The 24718-nt window shown below is 47.8% G+C and overlaps 2 protein-coding genes and 1 long non-coding RNA gene across 3 annotated transcripts in view; all 3 read right to left on the bottom strand.

The window, feature by feature from the left end:
* The window catches only part of LOC144806148 (uncharacterized), a 1180470-nt gene that overhangs the window by 1058438 nt on the left and 97314 nt on the right, over positions 1-24718 (bottom strand). The window lies entirely within an intron of this gene.
* The window catches only part of LOC144806144 (uncharacterized), a 176492-nt gene that overhangs the window by 141753 nt on the left and 10021 nt on the right, over positions 1-24718 (bottom strand). The gene's annotated exons all lie outside the window — the stretch shown is intronic.
* Positions 1-24718, bottom strand: part of LOC144806132 (uncharacterized) — a 51910-nt gene that overhangs the window by 23104 nt on the left and 4088 nt on the right. The window contains exons 2-6 of the mRNA XM_078672562.1: positions 12060-12164; positions 7399-7572; positions 4551-4667; positions 3736-3852; positions 2590-2700 (exon numbers count right to left, since the gene is read on the bottom strand). Of these exons, the coding sequence (XP_078528688.1) occupies positions 2590-2700; positions 3736-3852; positions 4551-4667; positions 7399-7572; positions 12060-12164 (624 nt within the window). The remainder of the gene's footprint in view (positions 1-2589; positions 2701-3735; positions 3853-4550; positions 4668-7398; positions 7573-12059; positions 12165-24718) is intronic.

Below are 24718 nucleotides of genomic sequence, written 5' to 3'. Positions count from 1 at the left end.
TGGCTGATCTCAAAGTGCGTGATGGTGAATATCGAGGAAGGAGTTTGGTGAGGTCGCCAGGTCCCTTGCCATACAAGGACTTATGGACCAGGCAGAGGGCTTTGAACTGTATTCTGCGCCTAATTGGAGCTTGTGGTCCGGCTCCGCTCCCTCTCCCTCAGGCTGGAATGCTAGGTCACGACAGCAGCAGTAATTGCGGGCTTCCCGAGCTGCGGGAGCCCGGTGTTTTTTTATGTGCGCCTCCTGGAGCAAAAATCCGACGTCGTGGTGGTGGTGACGGCAGGGGCCACAGAGAGCCTGGGGCTTGTGGTCCGGCTCCGCTCCCTCTCCCTCTCCCTCAGGCCAAAATGGCAGGTCACGGCAGCAGCCAAAACATGTCATGACCTCCTGCAACACATCAGAGCCACCGCCTCACTTCTTGAGTTCCGAACGAAGCTGAAGACCTGGCTCTTCGAATAACTCTGTGGGGACCACACACCTACACACGCCTGCTCAAGCCCCGGGACACCCTTGTGGGTGACATGTGCACCATACAAAATGACATAACATAACAGGATGTCTGAAGAAATTAGACAATGAGTGGAGCCCAAGGAAAGAATTCTGGGGCACTGAATGAGCCTGCTGAAGACGCATGTGAATCCACTCATAAAGGTCCTGGCCTTATGGGGAGGAGATGAGAAATTCTTACAGTGTACTACTATGACGTTTATAGGGATGCTTCTGTGCTTGTCTAGATCAGAAATGTGGAGAATGAGACTGTGTGACTTGCACTGGAGATGTGCCGGACTGTTAATTGCTACCAGTATTGTTTGTATGGTTCATAACAAAGTTAAAGTTTCCCGTGCAGGGCACAGGTGGTCAAGACTTGGGGTCTTCTGATGGTACGAGAGCTTAGCTCTTCTGGCTGGCAGTCTCTACTGCAGTTCCAGCCTGGCCCGAAAGGTCCCTGTCCTGACTCCTTCTCCTCTTCCAGTGGTTAGGGACAGCTCCCCAGCTGTGCAGGTAGAAGTTATGAAGTAAAGACCACTGAGTCAGCGAGTAGAGAGACTGCCCACATGAAAGAACACCGAATGCTTTTCTGCAGTGTTTAAACTCATCAGAAATACCTTTTGAAACACAAGAGGTACAAGAAAAGCAGAGGTGTCAAGGGTCACAAGCCCATTCTGACCTTTTCTCTCAGATTGTCCATTTTTAAGTGGCGCTGAAACCCTTGGCCACAACAGCTGCTGTTCGTTGCGCTGGTTCCTCTGCAGGACTCTCAGGAGTGTGTCTTGATACCTGCAGTCTGTCTCCTCGGGATGCCATCTGCTTTGGGATCATGCCTGGCTATCGGAGAGAGTGGACTTCATACAAGATCCATCCCGGAGCCGGATATGGAGTTAATAAGCCCATCTCTGCTCCGCTGGGACTCAAATGCTGCATTTGCCTTAATGCCAATATATCATCGGCTCAACCTCGTTCTTGGATCCTAGGAGGAAAAAACTGAAAGCTTGGGAGTCCACTTCAATCCTTCATCCTCCAATTCTCCAAGAGAGTCATGTGTTTGTCTCTGTGAACCCCAAACTGAGTCTTTGGTGGTGAAGGTCTCTCCCCTACAGGGCGAGGTGTTTTCACTAACATAATACAGGGAGGATAGATGTTTACAAAATGTACTAGTCTCTCTGGCCAGTGCTATCTTGGCCTGTTGCGGGATGCACCTACCATGTAAATTTGACAGGCCCACCTCCTTGATCAGAATAGGCTCGGGGGGGTTAGAGAATCACGATTAAGCAGATCAGTTTGACCTGAGCAAAGAAACAGCATAACTCAAATTACTAATGTCCCAAAAACTCAGACTCTGAGCCCTGGTCCATCCATGTCAAGGTAAACTCACCCCTGCATGATGTTAAAAATATAATAAACTCTCTGAGGAGGAGGAACTTCAGCAACATAAGACTCTTGAGAGAGAAGAACAAACATTCTTCCCCCGCCTCTATGAAGAGCATGGATCCCAACAACTTCCTCAGGGGAAATCTGCAATTTTTGGAATCATTTTAGGAGATCCAGCACACGTCACCAGGAAAAGCGTTCTCTCCCCTTCCATCCCTGTACCTAGAGAGCAGTGGGTGCAGGAATGCTCTCAGTGGCGATGCTTGTACTCTACAGCACCCACGGGCACCTTGCACTACATTCAATGCCACAAGTGTCCAATGTCACAAATGGAGCAAGAATGAAAGAGCTAGGCATTGTGTGCCAAGAAGCAAACAGACGAGGAGACTGGTATAGAATCACAGGACTCAACCTTGCCCTGAATCCTGGACAGTAAATAGATCTTGTGCGAGCAGTGCTGTTTGAGGCAAGAACAAGAAACTAGGAGCATGAAACATGTAAAGGAATATTTCAAATAGGAGAAAGCAACATAGAGATGAGGAAAAGAAATGGCAAAACAAACAAAGATGCGTTTGTTTAATTGCAAAACAAACACCAATGAAAGCACCATCACACAGGATGAGCCAATGCCAACAACTGGGGCACAGCAGATGACACTCCGCACTCCTGCTGGGATCAAGGAGGTCTCTTATCGATTTATATTTGGTGTTATTTACTCACCTCTTTGATCACTGGTGCTTCCTTTCACCTCCGAGTCCTCGCCGTCCACAGAGCGATCTTCTTGCTCTTCTTTGATGTCTGGTACAGTAGTCGGTTTGATGTCTGACATTACTGTAAACAAATGAGATATTACCAAATCTGTGTACGTAACAGGAATCTCCGAATACAATTACTCAGCAGAGATATTGCAAAAGTGGTGGTGGGGGAGGGGGGGTGGGAATACAGGTTGCCTATGTAGCTCTCCGTGCGCACGTGTGGCAGAGGCAGCGCAATCGTGGCAGAGGAAGCGCACTCGTGGCAGAGGAAGCGCACTCGTGGCAGAGGCTCTGCACTCGTGGTGGAGGCTCTGCACTCGTGGTGGAGGCTCTATACTCGTGGCGGAGGCTCTGCACTCGTGGCGGAGGCTCTTCACTCGTGGCGGAGGCTCTGCACTCGTGGCGGAGGCTCTGCACTTGTGGCGGAGGCTCTGCACTCGTGGCGGAGGCTCTGCACTCGTGGTGGAGGCTCTGCACTCGTGGTGGAAGCTTCGTACTTGTGGACGAGGCTCAGCACTCGTGGTGGAGGCTCTGCACTCGTAGCGGAGTCTCTGCACCTGTAGCAGAGGCACTGTACTTGTGGTGGAGGCTCTGCACTCGCGGCAGAGGCAGTAGAGGTTGCACACTCGCAGCAAAGGCGGTGGTGGTTCCACACTCACGGTGGAGGCTGCGCACTTGTGGCAGAGACTGCATACTTGTGGCAGAGGCTCTGCACTCATGGCTGATGCTGCACACCAGTGGCCATGGCTCCACATTCGTGGCCAAGGCGCTACACTCGCGGCAGAGACTACGCAGTCGTGGTGGCATCTGCACAATAAAAAACTGTACTGTGGAGATCCCACCACGAGTGTGGACATCCTGCCACGACTACAAAGCCTCTATTACGAGTGCAGAGGCTCTTCGTGAATCGGGCCCAGAGTGTGGGGGATTGTACCACTCACTGAACAGACTATGTGCCTTTGTCAACATCTGTCAGAGGGTAAAGGCATGAGGGACATATAGAACCTAAGAGCTCTAAGATACTGAGGCGTAGAGGGGTGTTTTCTCCATCATCATTGGGATCAAGGGATGATATTTGTATGTCTTTTTCAAGTAGGCCTTGTTCTCTCACCTGTAATAATATTGAGGCTTCTCTTGGTCTCACAGTCCTCATTATCAGGCAGCATGGGACAGTCCTCGGCCTCCTCCTTGAAGTATGATGAAACAGCAGGTCCTGTGTCTACCATTACTGCCAAAAATAAAATGAGACTCAGAAGGAATACAACCACAGAACTGCATGTAAGGGCTGCAAATGAAAATTGTCAAGAAAGCAAGAGGAAGGGGACGAGGGAGAGGCAGAGGGAGAAAAGTAAAACTGGTGACTCCTCTAATGTTAAACTTTCACCCTTCAGAGGTACTCCAGGCTCCATCCTATCCCACTGATGTTCAACTTATATGTTGCGCCTTTCGGTGAACAGGTACACAACCTGGGATTCTATCTCCACCCATACACTGATGATACTCAGTCATTCCAGAGAATGGACTGCACAAATAAAATCGATACCATACCCACTCGCATGTCTCCGGTCTGGGCATGGGTGAGACAGATACAACTGAGACATATTCAGCAAAAAGGCTGAATTCCTTCAGCAGGATGGAGGAGGGGAAGGGTCTCTCTCTAGATCTATGTCAAATGCCAACTCTGATGGCTGTGGAGAATAAACAGGGTGTGCAGAGGGGGATGCATTATACTAAAGCCTCTATACGGTAATAAGAGTAAAAGGAAGGTCTATGTCTTTGTCATCATCTGTCAGATAGTAAAGGGACAAGGGAAATGTACAACTTTCAACAGCTCTCAGATACTAAGGGGTAGAGGGGTGGATTTGTCACCTTTCGGATTAAAGGAGGACATATTACGTCTTTTTCAAGGCGTCCTTGTTTTCTCACCTGTAATAATATTGAGACTTCTCTTTGTCTCACAGTCCTCATGATCGTGTCCAATGGCGCAGTCCTCGGCTTCCTCCTTAATGTCCGATGAAACAGCAGGTGTTGGGTTTACCATTACTGTGAAAAATAAAATAAGAATCAGACGAAATAAAACCGCGGAAGTGCAGCTAAAGGCTGAAAAAGAAAATACCCAATAAATCATGTGGATAAGGATGAGGCAGAGGAGAAATTGCGTGGAAAATTATGACATCTTCTCTAATATTACGTTTTCACCCTTCAGAGTTACTCAATGCTCAGTTCTTAATAATTGTTGTTCAAGTTGGGACGAGGATGTGGTCCTACAGCTAGAGCTGTCGAACAAGGTTTGAGTCTCGGCCGGGATGCTCAACATCCTGTGATTCTTAAACACTTAGGGACCCATGCATCAAGCTATTTTGTGATTGCAAACGTTGTGAATCGCAAAGAAAGGCTGTTTGCAATTGCAAAATAGCCTAATGCAATGCAGGAAGCAAAATAGCTGATTTTCAAACTTATTCGCTAAAAATTGCGATTACCTTAATACCAATTCTGCTATAGGTAATCCCAATTAAAGATTCGCAAAACCTATGCATGGAAAAAAACTATTGCAGATTGCGAATTCTCAAAATATATGCGATTAGCAGTACTTAAATAAGAACAAATTATATCAGGTGGTAACAATTTGATATTGAACAAATCAGATGCAAATCATCAGCAAACTACTAAAACAGTCCCAGAAGGCCTCAGAATGTTTCACAATGGCAGCGCTCTACGCCATGGTGAGGAGAATGAGGCTAAGCACAGAGAAGAAGGATACAGGAGCGTATATTCAGACTGCACGTTACTTTGCTAGGGCAGACGGAGGAAGAGATAAATATAGGCTGAATGCTGACACAATCTATGAGCTTGTAGCTGAATTGGATCCTATACTGGATCCAATACTTACAGGACACATGCCATCCCCAATCACGTGCAGGTCGCCTGTTCTCTGCACCTCCTAGCTTCAGGGAGCTTCCAGGGAGTAATTGCTGCCGCTGGAGGTGTCGCCCAAAGTGCCCTTTCAAGATTTTTCAATGCATTCCTTGATGCCATGCTGCAGAGGATACACCACCACATTCGGTTTCCCGCAACACCACAGGAATTGCTGCAAACTAAATTACATTTTTATCAAGTTGCCCATTTCCGCATGTCATAGGCTGCATCGATGGGACGCATGTAGCCATTTGTCCCCCCTCAGGGAATTAGTAGATTTACTGAAACCGGAAATGTTACCATTCATTGAACATTTAAGTTATCTGCAATTCTAAAAACATAATCACAGACATTGTGGCTTGTTACCCTGGCAGTGCACATGACTCCTATATCTTCAGACAGAGTGGCATACACAGATGTCTACTTGCGGGTGAATTTGGAGAAGGATATTTGCTCAGTAAACAGATGTAATACTGACTTGCACACCTGTCTGTCATGGTGACACATTGCTGTGACTAATGTATTTTCTTTTTACATCCTGTTAGTAATAGCGCATACGCTGTGCGCTCTATCATCCTGACTCCATATCTGAATCCTGCTAGACCAAGTGAGCAGCGATACAATGAGGCACACATCTCCACACACAACATGATTGAGAGGACATTTGGGTTACTAAAATCTCGGTTTCGCTGCCTTCACAAAAGTGGTGGTGCATTACAGTATAGGCCGGAGACTTGCTGCAAAATAGTTGCCACATGTGCCATGTTGCACAACATATCCCCAAATAGAGACATTCCCCTGGAAGCCTCTGACAGCGAGCCATTGGTAGACATTCAGGCAAGACAACCGCCGCAAGCGGCAGGCGGTCCAAATGCAGCAGAGGGGATCACTCAACATTATTTCTAAGGTGGGTTATCATGAGCCAACACAGTAGGTGCTCTCCGGTTTATTGCAACAATATTGTGGTAGTGTCAATGCACACATACCAGGTGCCGAAAAGTGTAGTGTAAATACAGACAATTAAATGACATTGCCTTGGCACTTACACGTCAGTATGAATAATGTACATGCTGCTGGTTACCTCACCATAATAGTACCTGTCCAGGCCACTACTTTTTCCGGCCACGCACTCCTGTGGGCCTCTCAGTAGGGTCAGCCACATCCCCAATTGAGCCTTCCGTGCCAGTGTTGCTCCTGGTACTGCGCCTCCTGGGATTCGTGACAGGTGCCGGTAGGCCACAGAGGCTGGAGGCCTCCTCACTATCCCCCTGCACGTACGTTGCTGCCACCACCAGCAGCAGTAGTTTGAAGTTGTTCCACTGCATTAGTGACCTGGATGAGGCCCCTGGCAACATCCCTAGAGCGGTGGCTCATCTCCTGTGCATGCTGACAGCACGAAAGGAAAGCTGAGCTGTAGTTGTGCTCAGCCTACTGATTGCCCTGGTGTAACCATCCAGGCGCCCAATCAAACTGTGATGCCTCCTACCATGGGAGGCATGCTCACCCTAGTTGACCCTGCACAAGTCGTGCATAACTGTTGAAACACTGGCTAGGTTTTCCGTGTTTGCCCCGGGCCCTTCAACTATAGCAGTGGTGAGCTCTCTCAGGGAGTCACGTTTGTCCCCCAGGTGTGTTGCCATTGTCCCCAGTTGGCCCTGCATAATCCTCATGTTCCTTCCTTGCAGGCGCTGGACCCTGAGCATCTTGCCCTCCAGCCCACTCCAGGCAGCTGCCCCATCATCCTCTGCAGATGTCAGGATTTCCCTGGGCCTTTGCCTGTAGAAATGGATGGACCTGCGCCGCACTGGTACCTCTGATGGTGTTGGTGGTGTGTTGCCAACCAGCTGTGTGAGCGTACCTGTGTCCTTCTCTTCATCACTGTCCAAAGCAGGCAGTGGTGGGACTATTCGCCTGCACCAAGTGGGAGAAGGTATGGGCGAGGATTCTGGCCCTTCTGGTACCTCCTTAGACTGATTCACTGGTCCCTCTGACTTGTGGACGTCAGCCACGTCACTGTCCTGTGCTGCTGCATCTGTGATTTTAAACAGTGCAAGTTCAGTTATTTTTTTTCTGTACATGTTTGTGACATTGCGCATGCAAATGTCTAATAAATTTACTTCTGTTATGGACAAAGTCTACTTTAGTCATTTCCTTGCTGTACTCTGCGGCACTAAAGCTGTTTAGGTCCCTCCTTGCCTTGCTCTTACATTTGTCTGTATACAACTCCCGCAATGCATTTGGGTGTTGCAAGTAAAATGTGGACTGGACTCAGGTATACTACACTACGCAGGATATGTATTTGGGGCTAATTTAGTTACATTTAACATTGAAATATATTTAGCAGTGGTCACACCTTGGAAGGTACCCGCCTGTTCAGAGGTGTAATTCTGTGTTATCCCGACAACTGCCTCTGGTTGCAGTGTGGATTCCACCATGTCCTCCATGGGTGTGTTTGGACGTTCAAAAGATGGTCCCCCTCCAGTTTCTTTTGCAGCTGCTAGCCTTTCAGCCACCCTCTCTTTAGCTCGGCTGCGCAGGTCGTACCAGCGCTTGCGCAGGTCGTACCAGCGCTTGCGCAGGTCCGAGATTGCATGTTGTGTTATCCCCACAGCATTAACCTTAGCGTGGATTCCCAGCCAAGTTTGTCGTTTGACTGACTCTGCAACCTGCAGGGAGAGCTTACCAAAAAGCTCTCCCTGCTTACCAAAGTTTACCAGAAATGGTGGTTCAGCACCACTTCCTCAATGAGGATTTCCAGTTCTTTATCACTGAGTTTGAGCTTTCTTTGCCTGCCTCTCCTTTCTCTTTCCTTTTTTTTGTGGCCATGCTGTTCTTTTCTCACTACTTCTGCTCCAAACACAGTTTCTTTCTGCTCACTTCCACCAGTCTGCCTCCTGATTCGACTCTCTCTGTGAACAGGTGTGTGCATTCACTGATTCAGTTCCTGATTGTGATGTCATCCCAATGCAGCAATATGGGTAAATCGCTATTAGCGATTCTCTAATAGCGGGCTTGCCATTGGAAATAGCAAATGTTACTGATTCGCTAAAATATAGTGAATTTTTTGATGCATTCACTTTTTCGATTCCGTAATAGAGATTTCTTAATAATCGCTGTTAAGGAATCGCAAAATCGTTTTTTAATGCATGTGCCTCTTAATCTATCTGTGCCTAACAAAAAATGAATGTGTCCGTCTGTAACGCAACTGGTGCTCATGTGAAGAGATCTGATACCTACGGGTCAAGTTTGCGTTATATAAAACTCTGTGGGAATTAATTTTTTTTTAGTTGTTGTGCCTTTAGGCGTACAATTACACGCCTGGGATTCTATTTCCACAGTACTCTGAAGATACTCAATCGTACCTGAAAATTAACTGCACAAATAACATCACTAGCAACCCACTCATGTCGCCGGCTCGGTTCAGGGTGAAACAGATAAAAGTGAAACATATTCTACAAAAAAGCTTGATTCCTTATCCTCGGTCTCAAACCCAATCACCAGTCTCCACCAGAATTGCCCAACATCAGAACAGCATTACGATCTCTTTCCAAGTAGCTACTGCAACTAAATCTCAAGGCGTCATCCTCAACTCCAAACTTGGACGAAAAACGTATATTAAAGCCATAGTAAAAGAATCACCAGAAACATCAGACCTGTCTTCCTAAATGTCAACTTTAAGACCATTGTCCAAATAACAGTCATTGCAAGCTTCCAGTAAGGGGTGCTTTTCTGCCAGGCTTCTTAAGAAAGGACAGTCCTTCTCCCCCAGTCATTCTGCAGCGTGCTGACTAATGAGTGCCCTCTGGCACCATAAAATGTGCAATTTGACCATGTGATGCCCGAGTGATTGACCACCTTTAAACATGAAGTACATACAGGAGAGCCTATATCACATATAAAGCTTTACGTCACGGCTCTCCTGAGTACAATAAAATCCAAATCAACATGTCTGGAAGGTTCCAGAAGCCGAGGGTTTCCTTTTTTTGAAATGCAAACTTGAGGGAATAATTCACAGTGAGGCACTCTTCTAAGAATGTATGATCTGGGGCTCCCTCGTCAGTCAGCATCCGACTTGCTCAACTCTGGCTCAACTCAAATGTGATCTGAAGAACCACCTTGTTACTCTGCATTAGTAACACCCGAGTGTGCTCCTACTTCGGCTTGAACACAAAATAGTTTTTAATTACGCCTTAGATTCTGTTTGATATCACCTCAAGCAGATCCTTCTTCTGGTGCAACTTTTGTCACCATTTATGGACCATAATTCTATTTTGATCTCATCCTCCCATCTGTGCTACCAAACTGAATGATGTTGCTACATTATTCTCATTATGGCTTTCCTTATGCCATTTTCCACTTTGTCTTCTGCTTCTACTTACATAATGTTTTACTTGTTCGTGTTGTAAAGAGCTCTTCTGATGAAGGACCAGGGCGTGTTCAGACTGACTCAGGATGACAGCACTTGGAAGGTCTCTAAGGCCAGAGAAGTCTTTTCAGCCACAGCGCCTCAAGGTGTCTTATGTCTCCTGTGGTCATTCGTCCAGCTCAGTGTGGTGGAGTTGCTGCTCTGACAGTGGGAGTCTCCCGTGGTTCTCACTGAGGTGCTGATCCTAAAGAGTCATGGTAAGGTCTCTGTGAGTGGACGGATGCCACTTCTGTTGACCACAGACACTCCAGTAACAGTCGCGTCCTGGGTCACTACGACAAGACACTAACGCTCTTGGACCGCCATCGAACACAGGCGCTCCTGTCTCGGATACTGATGCTATCTCGGAAAGACTGTGAGAATCACACTACCAGGACTTCCCCCAGCAGAGGGAACACATCTCAGTGTATTGCAAAAGGCAAAACAGGTGCATATTGTGTGAATAAATGTGTTAGCATTGCAAGTCAAATCTGGGCTGCACTGCCCTGGTGATTTTGATATTTTTCCACCAATGAAGCAGACACTCTACTGTGTCCATTGGAAGGGCGAGACAATTGACCAGAAGAGCTAAGGCTCTGGTGAAAGAGGGTCAGCAGAAGGGTACCCTCCCACTCATAGCCGACGGTCTCTGCTGCCTCCTCACACCAAACGTCACTGGATCCTGTAGTCAGCTGATGTTAGTTCAGGGGCAGAGGCCTTTTTAGCTGCACCCATTACCGGGGGTTGTATGACATTACAACGCTTGCATTTACCCCGCATGCCATTACAATGCGAGGATTACAACGAAGGTTGTTACAACGACTTTCACTGGAGGGTGCTGGATAGTGGAGTAGTTTAATTTTCTATTCCAACTCCAGCCCACGTTGACAGTAGGGAAGGTGTTGGATAGAAAATTAAACTATTCCCTATCCAACAGCGCCCTCCAGCGAAAGTCGGTGTAACGACTTACGTTGTAATCCCCACGTTGTATTGGTAGTGCGGGGTAATCCCCACGTTGTAATGGCTGTTCTCCTTAACGGGTGGCTGTCTACTGGACCTCCCTGGTTAAATCGGACAAGCCTAGTTAACCTGGAGTCCTTGTCCTTCCTTGTGTGAGGCCTATAGGGAAGAGTGGGAGCGAGTGAGTGAGACTAGGGGAGGTAGAGTGTGAGTACACATGTCCGTCCAGCAGTCTAAGAGAATGTCACCCACAGGAATGGGGGCGGGACGCTATGTGCATCTGTACAATAAGAACGTTCCTTGCAAACCATCCAAGGACACAGAGCAGGTGACACCTACAGACCGGTTTCTCTGTGTGTCCTCCCTCTTACTGGGTTTAATTCCACATCTGTCCTCTGCCAAACAACCCTTCTTGTGCTGCACTGAAACCCACCCAATTTCCTTTTCTTATATGTTGGAAAATGTATAATCATAACAATGCATTTTAACCATGTCGTGGTATCTCACAGCAAGCACTGCCACTGCTCAATGCTTCAAGTGTTCAACCCTCAACATTGGAATTTCAGGTCAGCCCCCAGAGATACATGTCACTGTCAGCCACAAAACCTCAATCTATGACTACGAGGCTGTAATATGGCACCCTAATCAAATCATGCAATAACCTCATAGAATTGGGCAATGGTCAGAGTGAAAGCCATGGAAATATCTGAAACCACGTCACCTGTGCCTTTAGTCTACTCTGGACGGACAGGTGGTTGAAGAGGTGGAGGACACTCAACGAACTTGCCATGATGACATGTGTATGTGTCACAGGAACCTCTAGCAGCACTTCAGTGTTGTATGTGTCAAGTACCCCCAATGTTTCTTCAAATTCCACATATGTATGTATAGGGATTTATATAGCACAAAGCAATGACCTGCTGATGGGTTTGGATTAGGAACGTCTGCAAATACAAGATCTCATGTCGGTGAATAGGAAGGACAGAATCCCAATGACATCTGCCACGTCACTGTTCTGAGGCGAGGTGGAGAGAATGTATTTCGATGTGCCCGTGTGTCCGTGCACATCAATGTCCTGTGTGTTCACCATGTGCGAGGAGAATTTGCGCCTTATCATCTGGTGGATTATAAAATGTGTCTAATTTGTCGCTTACTTGCTTGGTTCCTGCTGCTTTTACTCTGGGCCTCCTTATCATCCAAGCGGTGCAGCTCCTCCTGTCGTTCCTTCATTGAAAATATGGACGACACAATCACAGAACCTGAAAATTTGGAAGGAAAGCAGTTAGTGAACAGGTTCTTGTATGATTGTAAGAAATTGGGTTACTGGCTGAGGGGGGTGAAAACCCTGCTAAAGCAACAATCACAATTCTATCAGTGTGAAACACAAGCCAACCTCAAATTAACATGTGCTTATCCCTCTGGTACCTTGGCACAAAAGCAGTCATGCTTAACTTAGAGGCAATGTGTAAAGATTTATGCAACACTTCAAACAGTAATAAAGCAAAAACACAAGTTTATGTAAATATATTGCAGAATGGCACAAAGCGCCACTCACAGTTATTTTGTCGTGCGAGACCATTGAAAATCACAAGTTAAGGCCAACAGCAAAGGAGCGTGGCCCGTATACAAAGACTAGCTTAGTCCGGCTGAAAGCGTGATCTTCAAAAGTTCCGCGCAAAGAGTTCTGGTCGATATTAAGGAGGCTGCGAGAAGCAGGGAGAACATTGTGAATGGTCGTCACTGTAGCCTGAAGAGCAGGCCTGGCCTTGCGGATGGTCGCCGCTATGGTGCGAGGATCATGTTGGGCGTCACGGATAGTCGTTACTGGAGGTTCGCGTTGGCAGTCACAGCGAAGTAGTGCGAAGTGCAGTTCCCGCGTTGCCAGTTGGCGCTGACGGTTGCTGTGGTGTGAAGAGTCTGGTTTGCAGGGACATTTGCATTTGTGAGCAGCGCGGGAGGCAAGATCTTACTGTGAACAGGCTTGTTTGCAGATGCAAAGAGCCACAAATTCAGGATTTTTCCTTTTCTTGGAAAGGGAACTCAACAGACGCTACACAAAGTGTCTTGAACCTGAGGGGCACCTCCTGAGGATCAGGAACTCACTCCAGCAGAGGCCAGTAAGGCTCAAGCAGTTGCAGGTCCAGACAGCAGGTCAGCTGGGGAGATGCAAGGTGACCTCTGGAGCTTGTGATATCCTTGTAGCTCAGAATGGGCCCTTGGAGTCACTTCAGCCTCGGATAAAAGGTGCAGGTCCCGTCTTACTTCTGAGCAAGCAGGGTAGCAGAGTATCAGCCCTTCGGGCAGCAGAGCAGACCAGCAGTCATTCTTCTGTCGTAATCCACAAGTACAGAGGTGTACTGAAGAGTTTGGGATAAGGGTTTAATAGGTTTACTTGGTGCAACCTTTGAAGTAGAAGAAGGTTCTGGAGGATTACACTCCTAGAGCTGAGTTGGAATTTCCTGCTGCCCTGCTCTGACCCCAGCATGTACGGGGGCATACAGTATATAGACTAGTATATAACCCTTTGTGAGTGTACTTAAGCGGAGGCTTTGTGATGTGCAAATGTGGTAGGTGACAGCTTTGCCCCCCTCCCCCCTTATCAAGTAAGAGATGGCCCATCCTCCATAACCTATTCTCACTTAGTCTCACTATCTGCGAGCAATACATAAAGACCAACAGCCAGCTCCACTTAGTCATGCAAACCAGGATACAGGTTGCAGGCACCAATGGTTGGGACAAGTGTTAGACCTGTCAGCCCAAGGGTGGTTTTCTACTACATTTTTGTTGCCCTCTTTGCCTCCTACTGGACCCATATTTTTGTTGCACATTAGGACTATGGGCCCCTTATCACTGCTAAATAGTGCTAAGGTGCAGGTGCTCTCCTTTAAAATCATGGTGACCCTAGAGTAGTAGCTACAGGCCCTGCTACTGCAGTGAGGCCTACCCTTAATTTACATACTGGTAGTCTGCATGTTCTGGGATTTTTTTTAACTGTAGCCTTTTGTCCCTGGTTGACAGACAGGTAGGGAAGGGAACACCCCAGAGCCTCTTGGATTTTTCCAGAGACTTCCAAACCCTAGATTCTTCCAGAAAGTGCCGTCGCCTCCGGGTCACCTGACTTTAGGGTATATATGGGAGGGTTCTGGCCACACATCCCTGTTACACTACTGGACCTGGAGACTCTCTGCTGGAGTGAAGGCTGCTGTGCTAGAAGGATTGCTACACTGCTGAGGCTGACTGCTCCTAGGAACTGCTGCCCCAGGCCAGCTGAGTTGCAGTGCCTGTCTGCTGATCTTGCCCTGCCAGAGGAGAACCAGGAATACTATCTCCAGTGTGTCTCCACAATGACTTTTCTCCTGTGACTGCCCCCCCTGCTTACTGAACTGTAAACATTTATAAGGGCTGCCACATCTTAGTCCTTTTATAAGACTGCCTCTGAAGGTCTGGGTGTGCCAAACTGCTTTCTTAATCACCTTGAATCACCGCCGCCGCTTTGGGGCACCTGGACGCGCTGTGCGCCTCCTGAGAGTGCTGTGAGGTGAAGCGCTGCCTGTACAAACTTTGCCGCCTGCCTGGGACCTGAAATCAACTGCAAGCGCTGTGGTTGAGTAGCGCTCTGACGAGGAGCGCTGTGGAGGAAAAGCGGTTCTTCATTGAAATCAAAGCTGGCTGCCCGGGGACCAGACTGCCCTGCGTCCCTCGTGCGCTGGTTGTTGGGTAGGAGTGCTGAGGTGGGACGCGCCATGAGCCCTTCACCTCCTCCGCCCGGGACCTAGACGCGCTGCAGAGCGCTGGGGCAGGGAAGCGTTAAGTGCCCGGAATCACCGCCGCCGCCCGGAAGCCGAGGGAAGCCCAGCGAGGATTCCCCCTGTAATGGCAGGGGCACCCCACGCAGTGCTTGGGTGCTGGCGGAGGGTTGCCTAGCAACCGGGACTCCAGCAACTACGTCGGCGCGACGCCAGGAGAAGGAAGCGCCGTTCCTGTCAATGCCGTGCTGCAGGAAGAGAAGAGCTCCTGTCTGAGGATCGTCAGGAGGAGGTCTACACTGACAGAGCAGCCGCAGGTAAACACTCCCAGGCGCGCGGTGTCGGTGCGAGTTTGGCAGCGGGGTGAGAGCTGGCGGAGGGAAGGGGCTGCGAGAGAATGGGCACTTGGTGTTTTGCTACATGCAGCGGGGCGGTGAGGCTCATTGGATTGCATGGGACTGTGACTGCCTGCATTGCTAAGATGGAGACCGGGGACTGAGCCGATTTCTGCCAGGCAGCCCCTTAATCACGCGCCTGCCAGCGGGGATTGTGTTAACCACTGGGGACTATTGATTCTGCACCTTTTTGGCCCCTCTGTAGCTAAAAGCACACTGCCAATAACACAATAAGGTGACCCGCGTTTTACCGCTACGGTTAGGACAATGAGTGACATGCCCTACTTAACCTCTTGATCTGGGCACTGTCTGCACAAGCCTGCTTGAGACTTTTCTTTGCCCTGAATATCGTGAACTGTGCCCCAAAGTGCCTTATACTCACTACTTCTAGGAACAGCATCTACTCCAATACGTTTGGGAACTGTTTTGTTGTGGTTGCCCCAGTACTTTCCCCCAAGAGACAGCTACTACCCAGTAAAAGTGGCAATCTCCCCAGAGACATTACATAGTGGGAACTTTACACTATACATGGCATATTCTCGCTGTATTTTTGGATATCAAATAATGTTCAGATAAACCGGTGTGAAGTCCCTTTTATGAGTGTTTTGCTGTGTTACGGATAGGGTGTGTTGCACAAATACTTTACACATTGCCTCCTGCGGTTAGCCTACCTGCTCTGTGCCAAGCTACCCTGTCGGAAGTGGTGGTCTCTACTTGGACTAGGGTGCATACCCCTGAAAACTAGAGAACCCGGTTCTAACAACAAGAAAGTGACAACTTTCTAAAAGTGTGATTGTGACTTAAAATCCCACTACACCATTAAAGAGGGTTTTAAAATACAGTTCTTCAGACACCAAACTGGACATTGCTCTTTGCTCCCAATTGAACATTAGCACTTATTACATGTAATAATGTAACACAATGTTATCATATGGGAGAGGTAGGCCTTTCAGCAGTGGAAAACAAATTGAAGAGTTAGTCACCACCAGGGAGAGTAAAACATAAAAGTACTTGTTCAACATTTTAAATACACCACACCGTGCCCTCTGGACGGCTTAGGGCCAACCATAGGGGTGACAAGTGCATTAAAAAAGAAGGTTTAGGCCTGGCAAAACATGTATTTTGCTAGGCCAAAATGGTAGTTTAAAGCTGCTTATACAAGCTGCAATTGCAGGCCTGAAATCTGTTTAAAAGACTACTTGAGTGGGTGGCACAATTAGTGCTGAGGGCCCACTAGCAGCATTTAGTTTATAGGCCCAGGTACATGTGGAACTACTTTGCTAGGGACTTACCAGTAAACTAAATGTGGCAATTGGGTTTAAGCCACTGCTTCATTGCGATCGGTTTGGAATGGCCCACAGTATTTATCAAAGACAAGCATCACAGGGAGTTTACCAGGTAGAATTCACTGTACAGTAAGATATTGAAAACATAGGGGCATATTATCAAGGGCTTTATCTCCGCTTTTTGGCTTTAAAAGCCAAGAAAGCGGAGATAAAATTATCTCCCTATTACCTAGCTGTCACTAACACCAGTTAGCGACAGCTAATAGGAGATAGTGACCATCTTGGGCCCCGCTTTGCATGTCAGTGATATTTATCACTAATGACATGCAAAGTGGGCGTGCCAAGATGTTAGCGACTGGAAACAGTCGCTAACATCGCTATCTCCTATTACCAACTTTTGGAGATATTCGCGCTAAGCGCGAATATCTCCAAAAGCTAACACCTGCCCTGAGCAGTTCTTAGCCATGTTAACCAATGGGAGGTGGATAACATGGCTAAGAGCATTTGCTCGATAATGCATGAATATCGCTGACTTTTCAGCGATATTCATGCATTGCGGCCGTTTTTTATCGCATTTGCGATAAACCTTGCCAATAGCAAGGTTTATCTGCGATAAAAATCGCCGATTTGCGGCGATAATTTTTGTCTCTAAACAAGTTAGAGACAAAAATTATCTCTAATGGTTGGTAATATGCCCCATAGGTCCTTATGAAAGGTAGGCAGAAATTACTAATGTGCCTATTGTTTTGAATAGTAACAGGAGTTACTAGTTGAAATGAGATCATGAGGTTAATGGAACACCACTCTGCTTCAGCAGTTTGCCATACCCATTTCAAGAGGTAAAGCTTTACAAAAGGAGAATGGTGAAAAGGACTAGGAATAAAAAAAATAGAAAAATTGGTTAAATTCCCTATTTCTAGGAAAACAGTTCATAACTGGGAGGGAATCCTGCAGGAAGTTGGCTCTGTATATACTATACCAAAGTGAGGTATAGTGTGCACAGAGCCCAGTGGAACCGTGAATGGAGGCAGGGGCAAAGGTAGATAGCACCTCACTCTCTATTTGTGGTAGTGTGGGGGAGCAGTAAGGGTTTATTAGAGGACAGTGTTAAGCATTTGTTGTACACACTCAATCCGCAAATGATTGCACACACTCAAAGACTGAATGGGTTTTGTATATAAATATTCTTTTATTTGATGTCCTAGAACCAAGCAAGCCTGGCACAGGTAAGTGATTTATAATTTACAGTAATAATACAGATTGAATTGCAATTGTATATATACTTTAGTTTGGTTGCAGTAGAATTACTGGTAATGCAATACTTTGCAATATTGTACATATACTTTGTATTGACTTTTCAATGGGATGTCAAGTAACAGATTACTTTTCTTACACAGTGTAGTATACCCGGATACTGCACTGGGACATTTCCTGTAAACAGGTAAGTAAAAGCAGTTTAGGTATTCAGTTACAGTTTTAGAGATTTTTATAGTTTCCAACTCCACACTTAGAAACTTTTTCACAGAAAAACAGCCAATATTATCCCATGGGGGAAAATAGTGTTATCGGTTCAGAGATAAGTACTTTGTTGTCAAAATTGGGTTTCTGGGGTTAGACTCAAAGGTCCCCCCAGGTCAAGGATGCACGCTCAGCGGCGCTAGGGAGGCCGGTGCAGAGTGCTGAGCCCAAAGTTATCCAATGGGGGATAGGGGGTCTTCGGTTGGTGGCTGCTGACGAGCAGGCCACAAGGTTGTGTGAGAAAAGCTCCTGGGCTTAAGCTCAGGGCAAATGGTGGTTCAAGTTAGGACAAAAGGTACACCTCCAGCAGGACTAAGGTGGCAGGGTGCTGTTTTGGCATCTGGTGTCCTGTTACTTGCAATGGGGATTCTTCGGTTTGCAAACACACTGCCTGGCTCGGGGACGAGGACCTTCTGGGTGCGACCACCCCTTGGAGACGTAAGTTGGGATGCTGGGGGTTCGGCTAGACACTGTCGTTTGGGCCACCCAACACCATGGGCCTTCGGGTGCAGGGGTGTCTTTTCCGGTCGGATCTTCTTAGCAGCTCCTGGTTGTGATGGGGAGAACCCTCTGAATTTAGACTGCAGGCGTCGGCTGGAGCCTTGAGGCAGGTCAGGGACCACTGGATCTCGGGTCAGGATTGCCGGGAAGACCTCCTCGTGGTGTTGGGCCACTCAAACTCCGGCCTTGGACGTCGGGTGCAGAATAGAGCAGAGTTGCAGATTTCACCGGAGCTAGAGTCTCTCGGTGTACAAATCCGGTGTTCAGTGGAGACCAAGTCTTTCCTGTGGAAGGCAGTGCAGGTCCTGAGGGTTCTTAAGGTTGCTGGATGCAGGACACACTGGAGTTTCGCTTCTGCAGGTTCAAGGTGATTAAAGGTCGATAGGGCTGGGGCCAGTCAGTAGGCGTCGTCTTCTTCTTAGATTTGTTCTTGGTCGTTGCTTGTCTGACTTCTTGGTTCAGGGCTGCTCCCTAAATACTGTATTTAGGGGGCGTTTTAGTGGTCTCAAGGTGAGTAGCCAAAGGGCTACTGACCTTAGGGTGGCTACACCCTTGCAGGGGTCGAAAAATCTTGAAAAATACACTAGACCTGCAGGTCTAGTAACCTACAACATCTCCTCGACCTAATTGAAATGCACTTGACCTCTGACTCTGAAAGATGAACAAACGTGACCATTTACAAGATTTAAAAGCATTTTTATTGCTAATTTACTTTGTGTGCCTTTAAATCTTGTTATCTTATCACATTTCCTCTGCTTTCAGAGGCAGAGGTCAAGTGTCAGTTTGTCTTCCTATTCGCCAGAAAGGGTGAGTAGGACCAAAAAAATAGCTCGTCCTGAATTAATCTAACTCGCAAATGCGAGTGATCAAGTGAATTTTTCGAGCCCTGCCTTGGTGTGCACACCCCACGTGGGGGAGTGAGCACAATCCCTAATCCTGGTAGGAGAGTGCCTGCCATCTACGAGATGGTGGGCACTGAAGAGTGAGCTTCACCTCGCCTCCCCCACCTGAGGGGTGGGGTTGGCAGAGATGGGCACACCTTCTGGGGTTGTGCTATATTTTCCCGCCTGTCTTCCAGCCGAAAAGGAGGGGAGACAGGAAGGGGGCCTGCTCCTGATAGCATGAGAGGCTGGGGGTCGCATTACAAAGGCACAAGGCCTTTGAAGCTCCACTGCCACAGATGGCTCTTCATGGCCTGGGAGAGGTGTGAACACCTCCGTCCAGGAAAGGCTTTGTTTCTGGGCTCAGGGAGCGAAGGCTCCCACCCCAGGGGTCCAGAAACATGTCTTGTGGTGGCAGGCTGGTGTGTACCAGTCAGGAAATCCACCAGGGGCTGGTTGTTTTTCAGGTGGCATTTCTAAGATGCCCTCTGAGTGTATTTTTCATTAAATTCCACACTGTCATCAGTGTGGGTTTAATGTGCTGAGAAGTGTGATATCAAACTTCCCAGTTTTCAGGTAAGCCAATATGATGCTGTGGAGTTCGTAATGACAAACTCCTAGCACCATATACTCTTAATAGCATTACTGCACTTACATTGTCTAAGAATTGGCTTAGACACTGTAGGGGTACAGGGCTCATGCACCTGTGCCCTCACCACTGGCACCCAGCTAGAGGGGTGGCTGACCTATGCCAGTGCAGTGGGTTGTAGGCATGGCGCACAGGGGCGATGCCAAGTGGACTCTTCACATTGTTCTGCACCAAAACACGAGAGAGAGAGAGAGAGAGAGAGACAGAGACAGAGACAGAGACAAAGACAGAGACAGAGACAGAGAGTGTGTGAAGGTACGGGGCTCCTAAGGGTGGCACAATAGGTGCTGAAGCGCTAAGAGGCCTTCCTTGGCCACAGTGCCCTTGATACTCATGATATCATGTACAAGGGACTGACATGCGGCCAGAGAGGTGCCACTTGGGGGGACAAGGTACAATTTTGGGAAAGAACACAGGCTCTGGGAACCTGATTGACAGGGACTCAGGGAACATCAAGTCAAAGTGTATCAGTAGTCTGGCAAAAAGTGAACGGGGAGGGGGGTTAAATGCAACAAAACCTGCTTCCTACAAATCCCACACCTGATTTGATTTTGTAAATTTATAGAGCGCAAACGAATCAACCGCAATGGGATCTCTCGGCAGAGATTGACAATCTCCATAGCAAGTTGGTAATGCTTTTTCACTGTCAGCTAGCCTGAAAGTTTAGGGGCCAATGTTGTTGCAAGGCGTAAATGTAGGACAAACACTACCCTGTCTTATATTGGTCGTACAGTCATGAAAAGGAGATCACTGTAAAGGAAGATGAACCTCAGACTCTGGGGCCATGTAACTTTAGGTTGTCTACCTGCTCATAATCTGAATTCCCAATTCAGTCTGATCTCTCTTGCATACAGGAAAATTCTGGCAGGTGCTCCCTTGACACATTTCCATGCTAAAGAAGTGGAACTTCAAATGATTGGATCTGTAGGCCTCCACTCCAGTGACCCAGATAAAAAGGTCCAGTCAAACTAATGATTCTCAAAACACGGTATGTTTCCGCTTCCACTTTAAAACCAATGACAGGGACCGTAATCCCCTGCCTAAAACAAGGGCATATTTTGTGCACCCTTCCAGGTCACTAGACGAAAAACATAGTGTATGGGATCTGGTGCCCTTGTCCAAAACTTTATATTGGAAAAACTACTCGGGAGGCGAGACAACGAATAACTGAACACAAATCAAGAATAAAATGTCAGGTCCCCAGTGCACCACTAGTGCAACACTGGATGACCCTTGGACATAGGGAAGAGGAACTGAAATGGACAATCATCTCTAAAATCGAAGGGGATGCACGAGGTGGTAGTTTAGAACTAAAACTGTCACAGCGTGAGGCATTTCTGATAATGAAATTCAATACTGCTACTACAGGGTTAAACGAGATTTCAGAAATTTTCAGAAGCGACCACTAAGCAATCACAGGGAGAACAAGGCTTTATGGGGGCGCACTTGATGCACAGGGTCATGCAACCTCCCTTAAATGCAGCATATCGCTCACTGGTAGAGGAGCGATTCCTATTGGCCAGCATAGTCCTTGTTGTAAAGCAATAACAAGGACCAGAATACACTGGGACATGCCACCATTCTTATATGTAGTACATTGCGAATTAGCAAGGTCTTCATCCTATCGGCCAGGGATAATAAAAAAGCTCTCCAGACATCCCCACGTTGCGAAGCAACTACAAGGACCAGAATGCACCAGCTCGTGTTACACGCGGAACCACGGCAGAACTCCGCCACAATTCAATTACTAGGTGCCCCTGGTACCACGCACGTTTTATCTGCACCAGCAACTTGGCCCCCTTTGAAAATCCGACACAAACGAGATGTTTTCCCTTCACTGAGTCGGGATACATCAATTGGTGTACTTCTCCTTTAATCAGATTGAGGTCACATGACCTGGAAGTAAGTTGAGCCTCAGAAGCCTTGCCGGATCTAGAGAACCTGCCGTCTGTCAGAAGCATTGCCGAGTCACACCGCACCCTACAGAGAACAGCTTCAAGTGAGTGTCTGACAATAACGCTACCCACCTAGACCAGCGCTCTAGCTTGGGTTAAGGTTTAGATTCACTCGTTTTTCCGCTTATTGCCCACATGCAGGTTAAAGCTCATTCAGTGCAGCGGGTCACTGCAGAGCCCCCCTCGTGATACAGCCGGTCCCTGGGTTGATGGGTCTCAGCGCCCACACCGGTAAGTTCACCCAGCCCGTCTAGCGGAGCTGCTACTCCACGCTTCCACATAATTCATGCCCAGATTATTGAGTCTGAATTCTTACCCCTCCCCCTTTCTTCCAGATACCACCAATAAATCGATCAACAGATGAGGTGAGTGAGTTCATGCTCGCCAATTAATTAACTTATGAGTTGGTTGGTAGTGTGCCTGCAGGATGAGGTCTTTGATGGAGGTCTATCGTTTATGTTTCAGAGTCTATTTGTCACAGTGTTTTGCACAAGTCGTGTGAGATGGCTCTCTGAGAATAGTTCTCAAGGTACGTGGTTTTCAGTCGATTGGTGGCTGCTTGTTTTTAGTAGTTGTTTGACACTGTTGAAACATAAGAAGAGTTTTTCTAACTAGCCAATATTCTCTATGTTGTAGAAATCGCATTGATCCTGAGGAGAACCCCAAAAGTTAGGGAGTTCGAAACGCGTCGATCACTCAAGGCCAATGGTCAACTGAAATAGTAGAGGGTTAATAATTGGATTAACACTGAATTTAAATACTCTAATGATTTGAATTTTTGTAAATTTGGTTTTGACTTCTTGCTTTTTCAAAGGAAATGTTTCAAATGTAAATAATTTGTTGTTGACATTGACCTATATCATACGTGTCTAATTGTACTCATTTTTTTGTCGTGTCTAATTTTGTATGTTTTGTAAGTGTGTTTTGCGTGACTGAAGGACGAAAGTGTTGTGAGGCTGTGTTCTATAATTATAATTTTTTGTATGTGACCTTGTAAATATTGTATAAAGTTGTATATTTCTGTATATTTAAATGTGTTCAGGCACAGAAATGTCTTTTGAAAAAAAATGAAAAAGCTTTCTAAGAATTAAAGAAAAGGTCTCTAATAAATAAGAATTTAAAACAAGTAAAGAGTGCTATGTTTAACTCTTAGTTTCTCTAGATAAAAGAAGAAAAATAGTTTTTCCAGTACTGGCAGTTGTTTTGTTTGATAGTTCAGTCTGGTTCAGCCTTACTGTTGAGGAGCCAAGACCCTGTTTTGTTCCTACTGGTACCACCCCATCAGCATGGGACAGCACATGGTGGCCGTCTGTCGTCGGAAGCCCACCTACCCCAGTAGACCACGTCAAGAACCTTGGCATTGTACTCGACTCATCACTCACCATGAACCGACAGGTCAACGCCGTCACCTCCAGCTGCTTCAACACCCTCCGCAAAACCTTCAAGTGGATCCCCCCTGAGTCAAGGAAGACAGTCACCCGCACACTCATCACCAGCAGACTGGACTATGGAAACGCACTCTACGCCAGCATCAACAAGTCCCTACACTGCAAACTCCAGACAATACAGAACACCGCCGCCAGACTCGTCCTCGGCATCCCCCAGTATGAACACACCACCCAGCACCTACAAAGTCTCCACTGGCTCCCCGAGGAGAAATGAGTCACCTTCAATTCCTCACTCACGACTACAAATGCCTACACAACAACGGACCCAAATACTTTGAAGACAGAATCAACTTCCACTTACCCAAAAGAAACCTCCGCTCTTCCAACCTCGCACTGGCCGATACCCCGCGCATCCACAGAGTCAGAGCGGGCGGAAGATCCTTCTCTCACATCGCAGCCAAGACCTGGAATGAGCTACGGGCAGGTATCAGACGCGCCCCTCCCTGAACACGTTTAGGAAGACCCTCAAGACCTGGCTCTTTGGCTAAACAGATCTGCGCACCCCCCACACTCCCCTCAGCGCCTTGAGACCCTCACGGGTGAGTAGCGCGCCTACAATTCAACCCAGGCCGTGAGCGCAACTTTGCATATAAGTATTCTAGACCTGTATCCACTGCCGCTGCCGCCTCCATTTGTCCTGGTTGTGTGTGTGGCCTGTGGTGTGTTCATTCCACCACGGGTGCCGTCCTTGAGTCTATTTTAAAGCGCTCAGTCACTTTTGGGTAAAGTTCGCGCTATAAAGCTGCATTAAAGAAATAAACACATCTTCTGACCGGTTCTCCCTATCTCCTCCCGCTGGGGCAGCTCTGCTCGTCCTCGCGTCTCTCGGGGGTGGGGGCGCCGGTGTCCCTCAGGGCCGGGGGGGCCAGAGCGCCTCGGCTCACTCGAGGCCGCTCCACCGGGACTGTAGACAGTGACACCGGGCCCGCCCTGGAGGGCCCCGCACCGGGGGCAGGGCCGGGCTGTGGGCTCCGCTGGATCAGGAGAGGGGCTCCGGCGCCGGGGCAGGCCTCTCCTTTCCACCGGGGGCAGGGCCAGGACGGCGCCGAAAAACAACAACCCGCAGAGAGGCCTGATGGGAGCTTCACTTACCGAGTGGCAAAAACCGGTCACTGGGCATGCGCAGAAAAAAAAAGGTAATGAGCATGCTCAGTAGAGAGCTATTGGCCTGATGGGCATGCGCAGAAAAAACGTTTATAAGTGCGCAGAGCTTCGATGGTAAATACGCATGCGTAAAAGAGATGTGTTACCTGTTCTGTGAGGTCAGGAGGAGATTCAATCAAGGCTACTTCCGCCCTGCGCGGCGAAGAGACACTTACTCCTCAGCACTTGGACATCCCGCCCTGCGCGGCAGAGAGACACTTACTCCTCAGCACTTGGACATCCCGCCCTGCGCGGCGGAGAGACACTTACTCCCCAGCACTAGGACAGCCC

Source organism: Lissotriton helveticus (assembly GCF_964261635.1).
Source record: "Lissotriton helveticus chromosome 1_1 unlocalized genomic scaffold, aLisHel1.1 SUPER_1_unloc_5, whole genome shotgun sequence".
Taxonomy (NCBI): Eukaryota; Metazoa; Chordata; class Amphibia; order Caudata; family Salamandridae; genus Lissotriton; species Lissotriton helveticus.
This window is presented reverse-complemented; position numbering and strand designations above follow the sequence as displayed.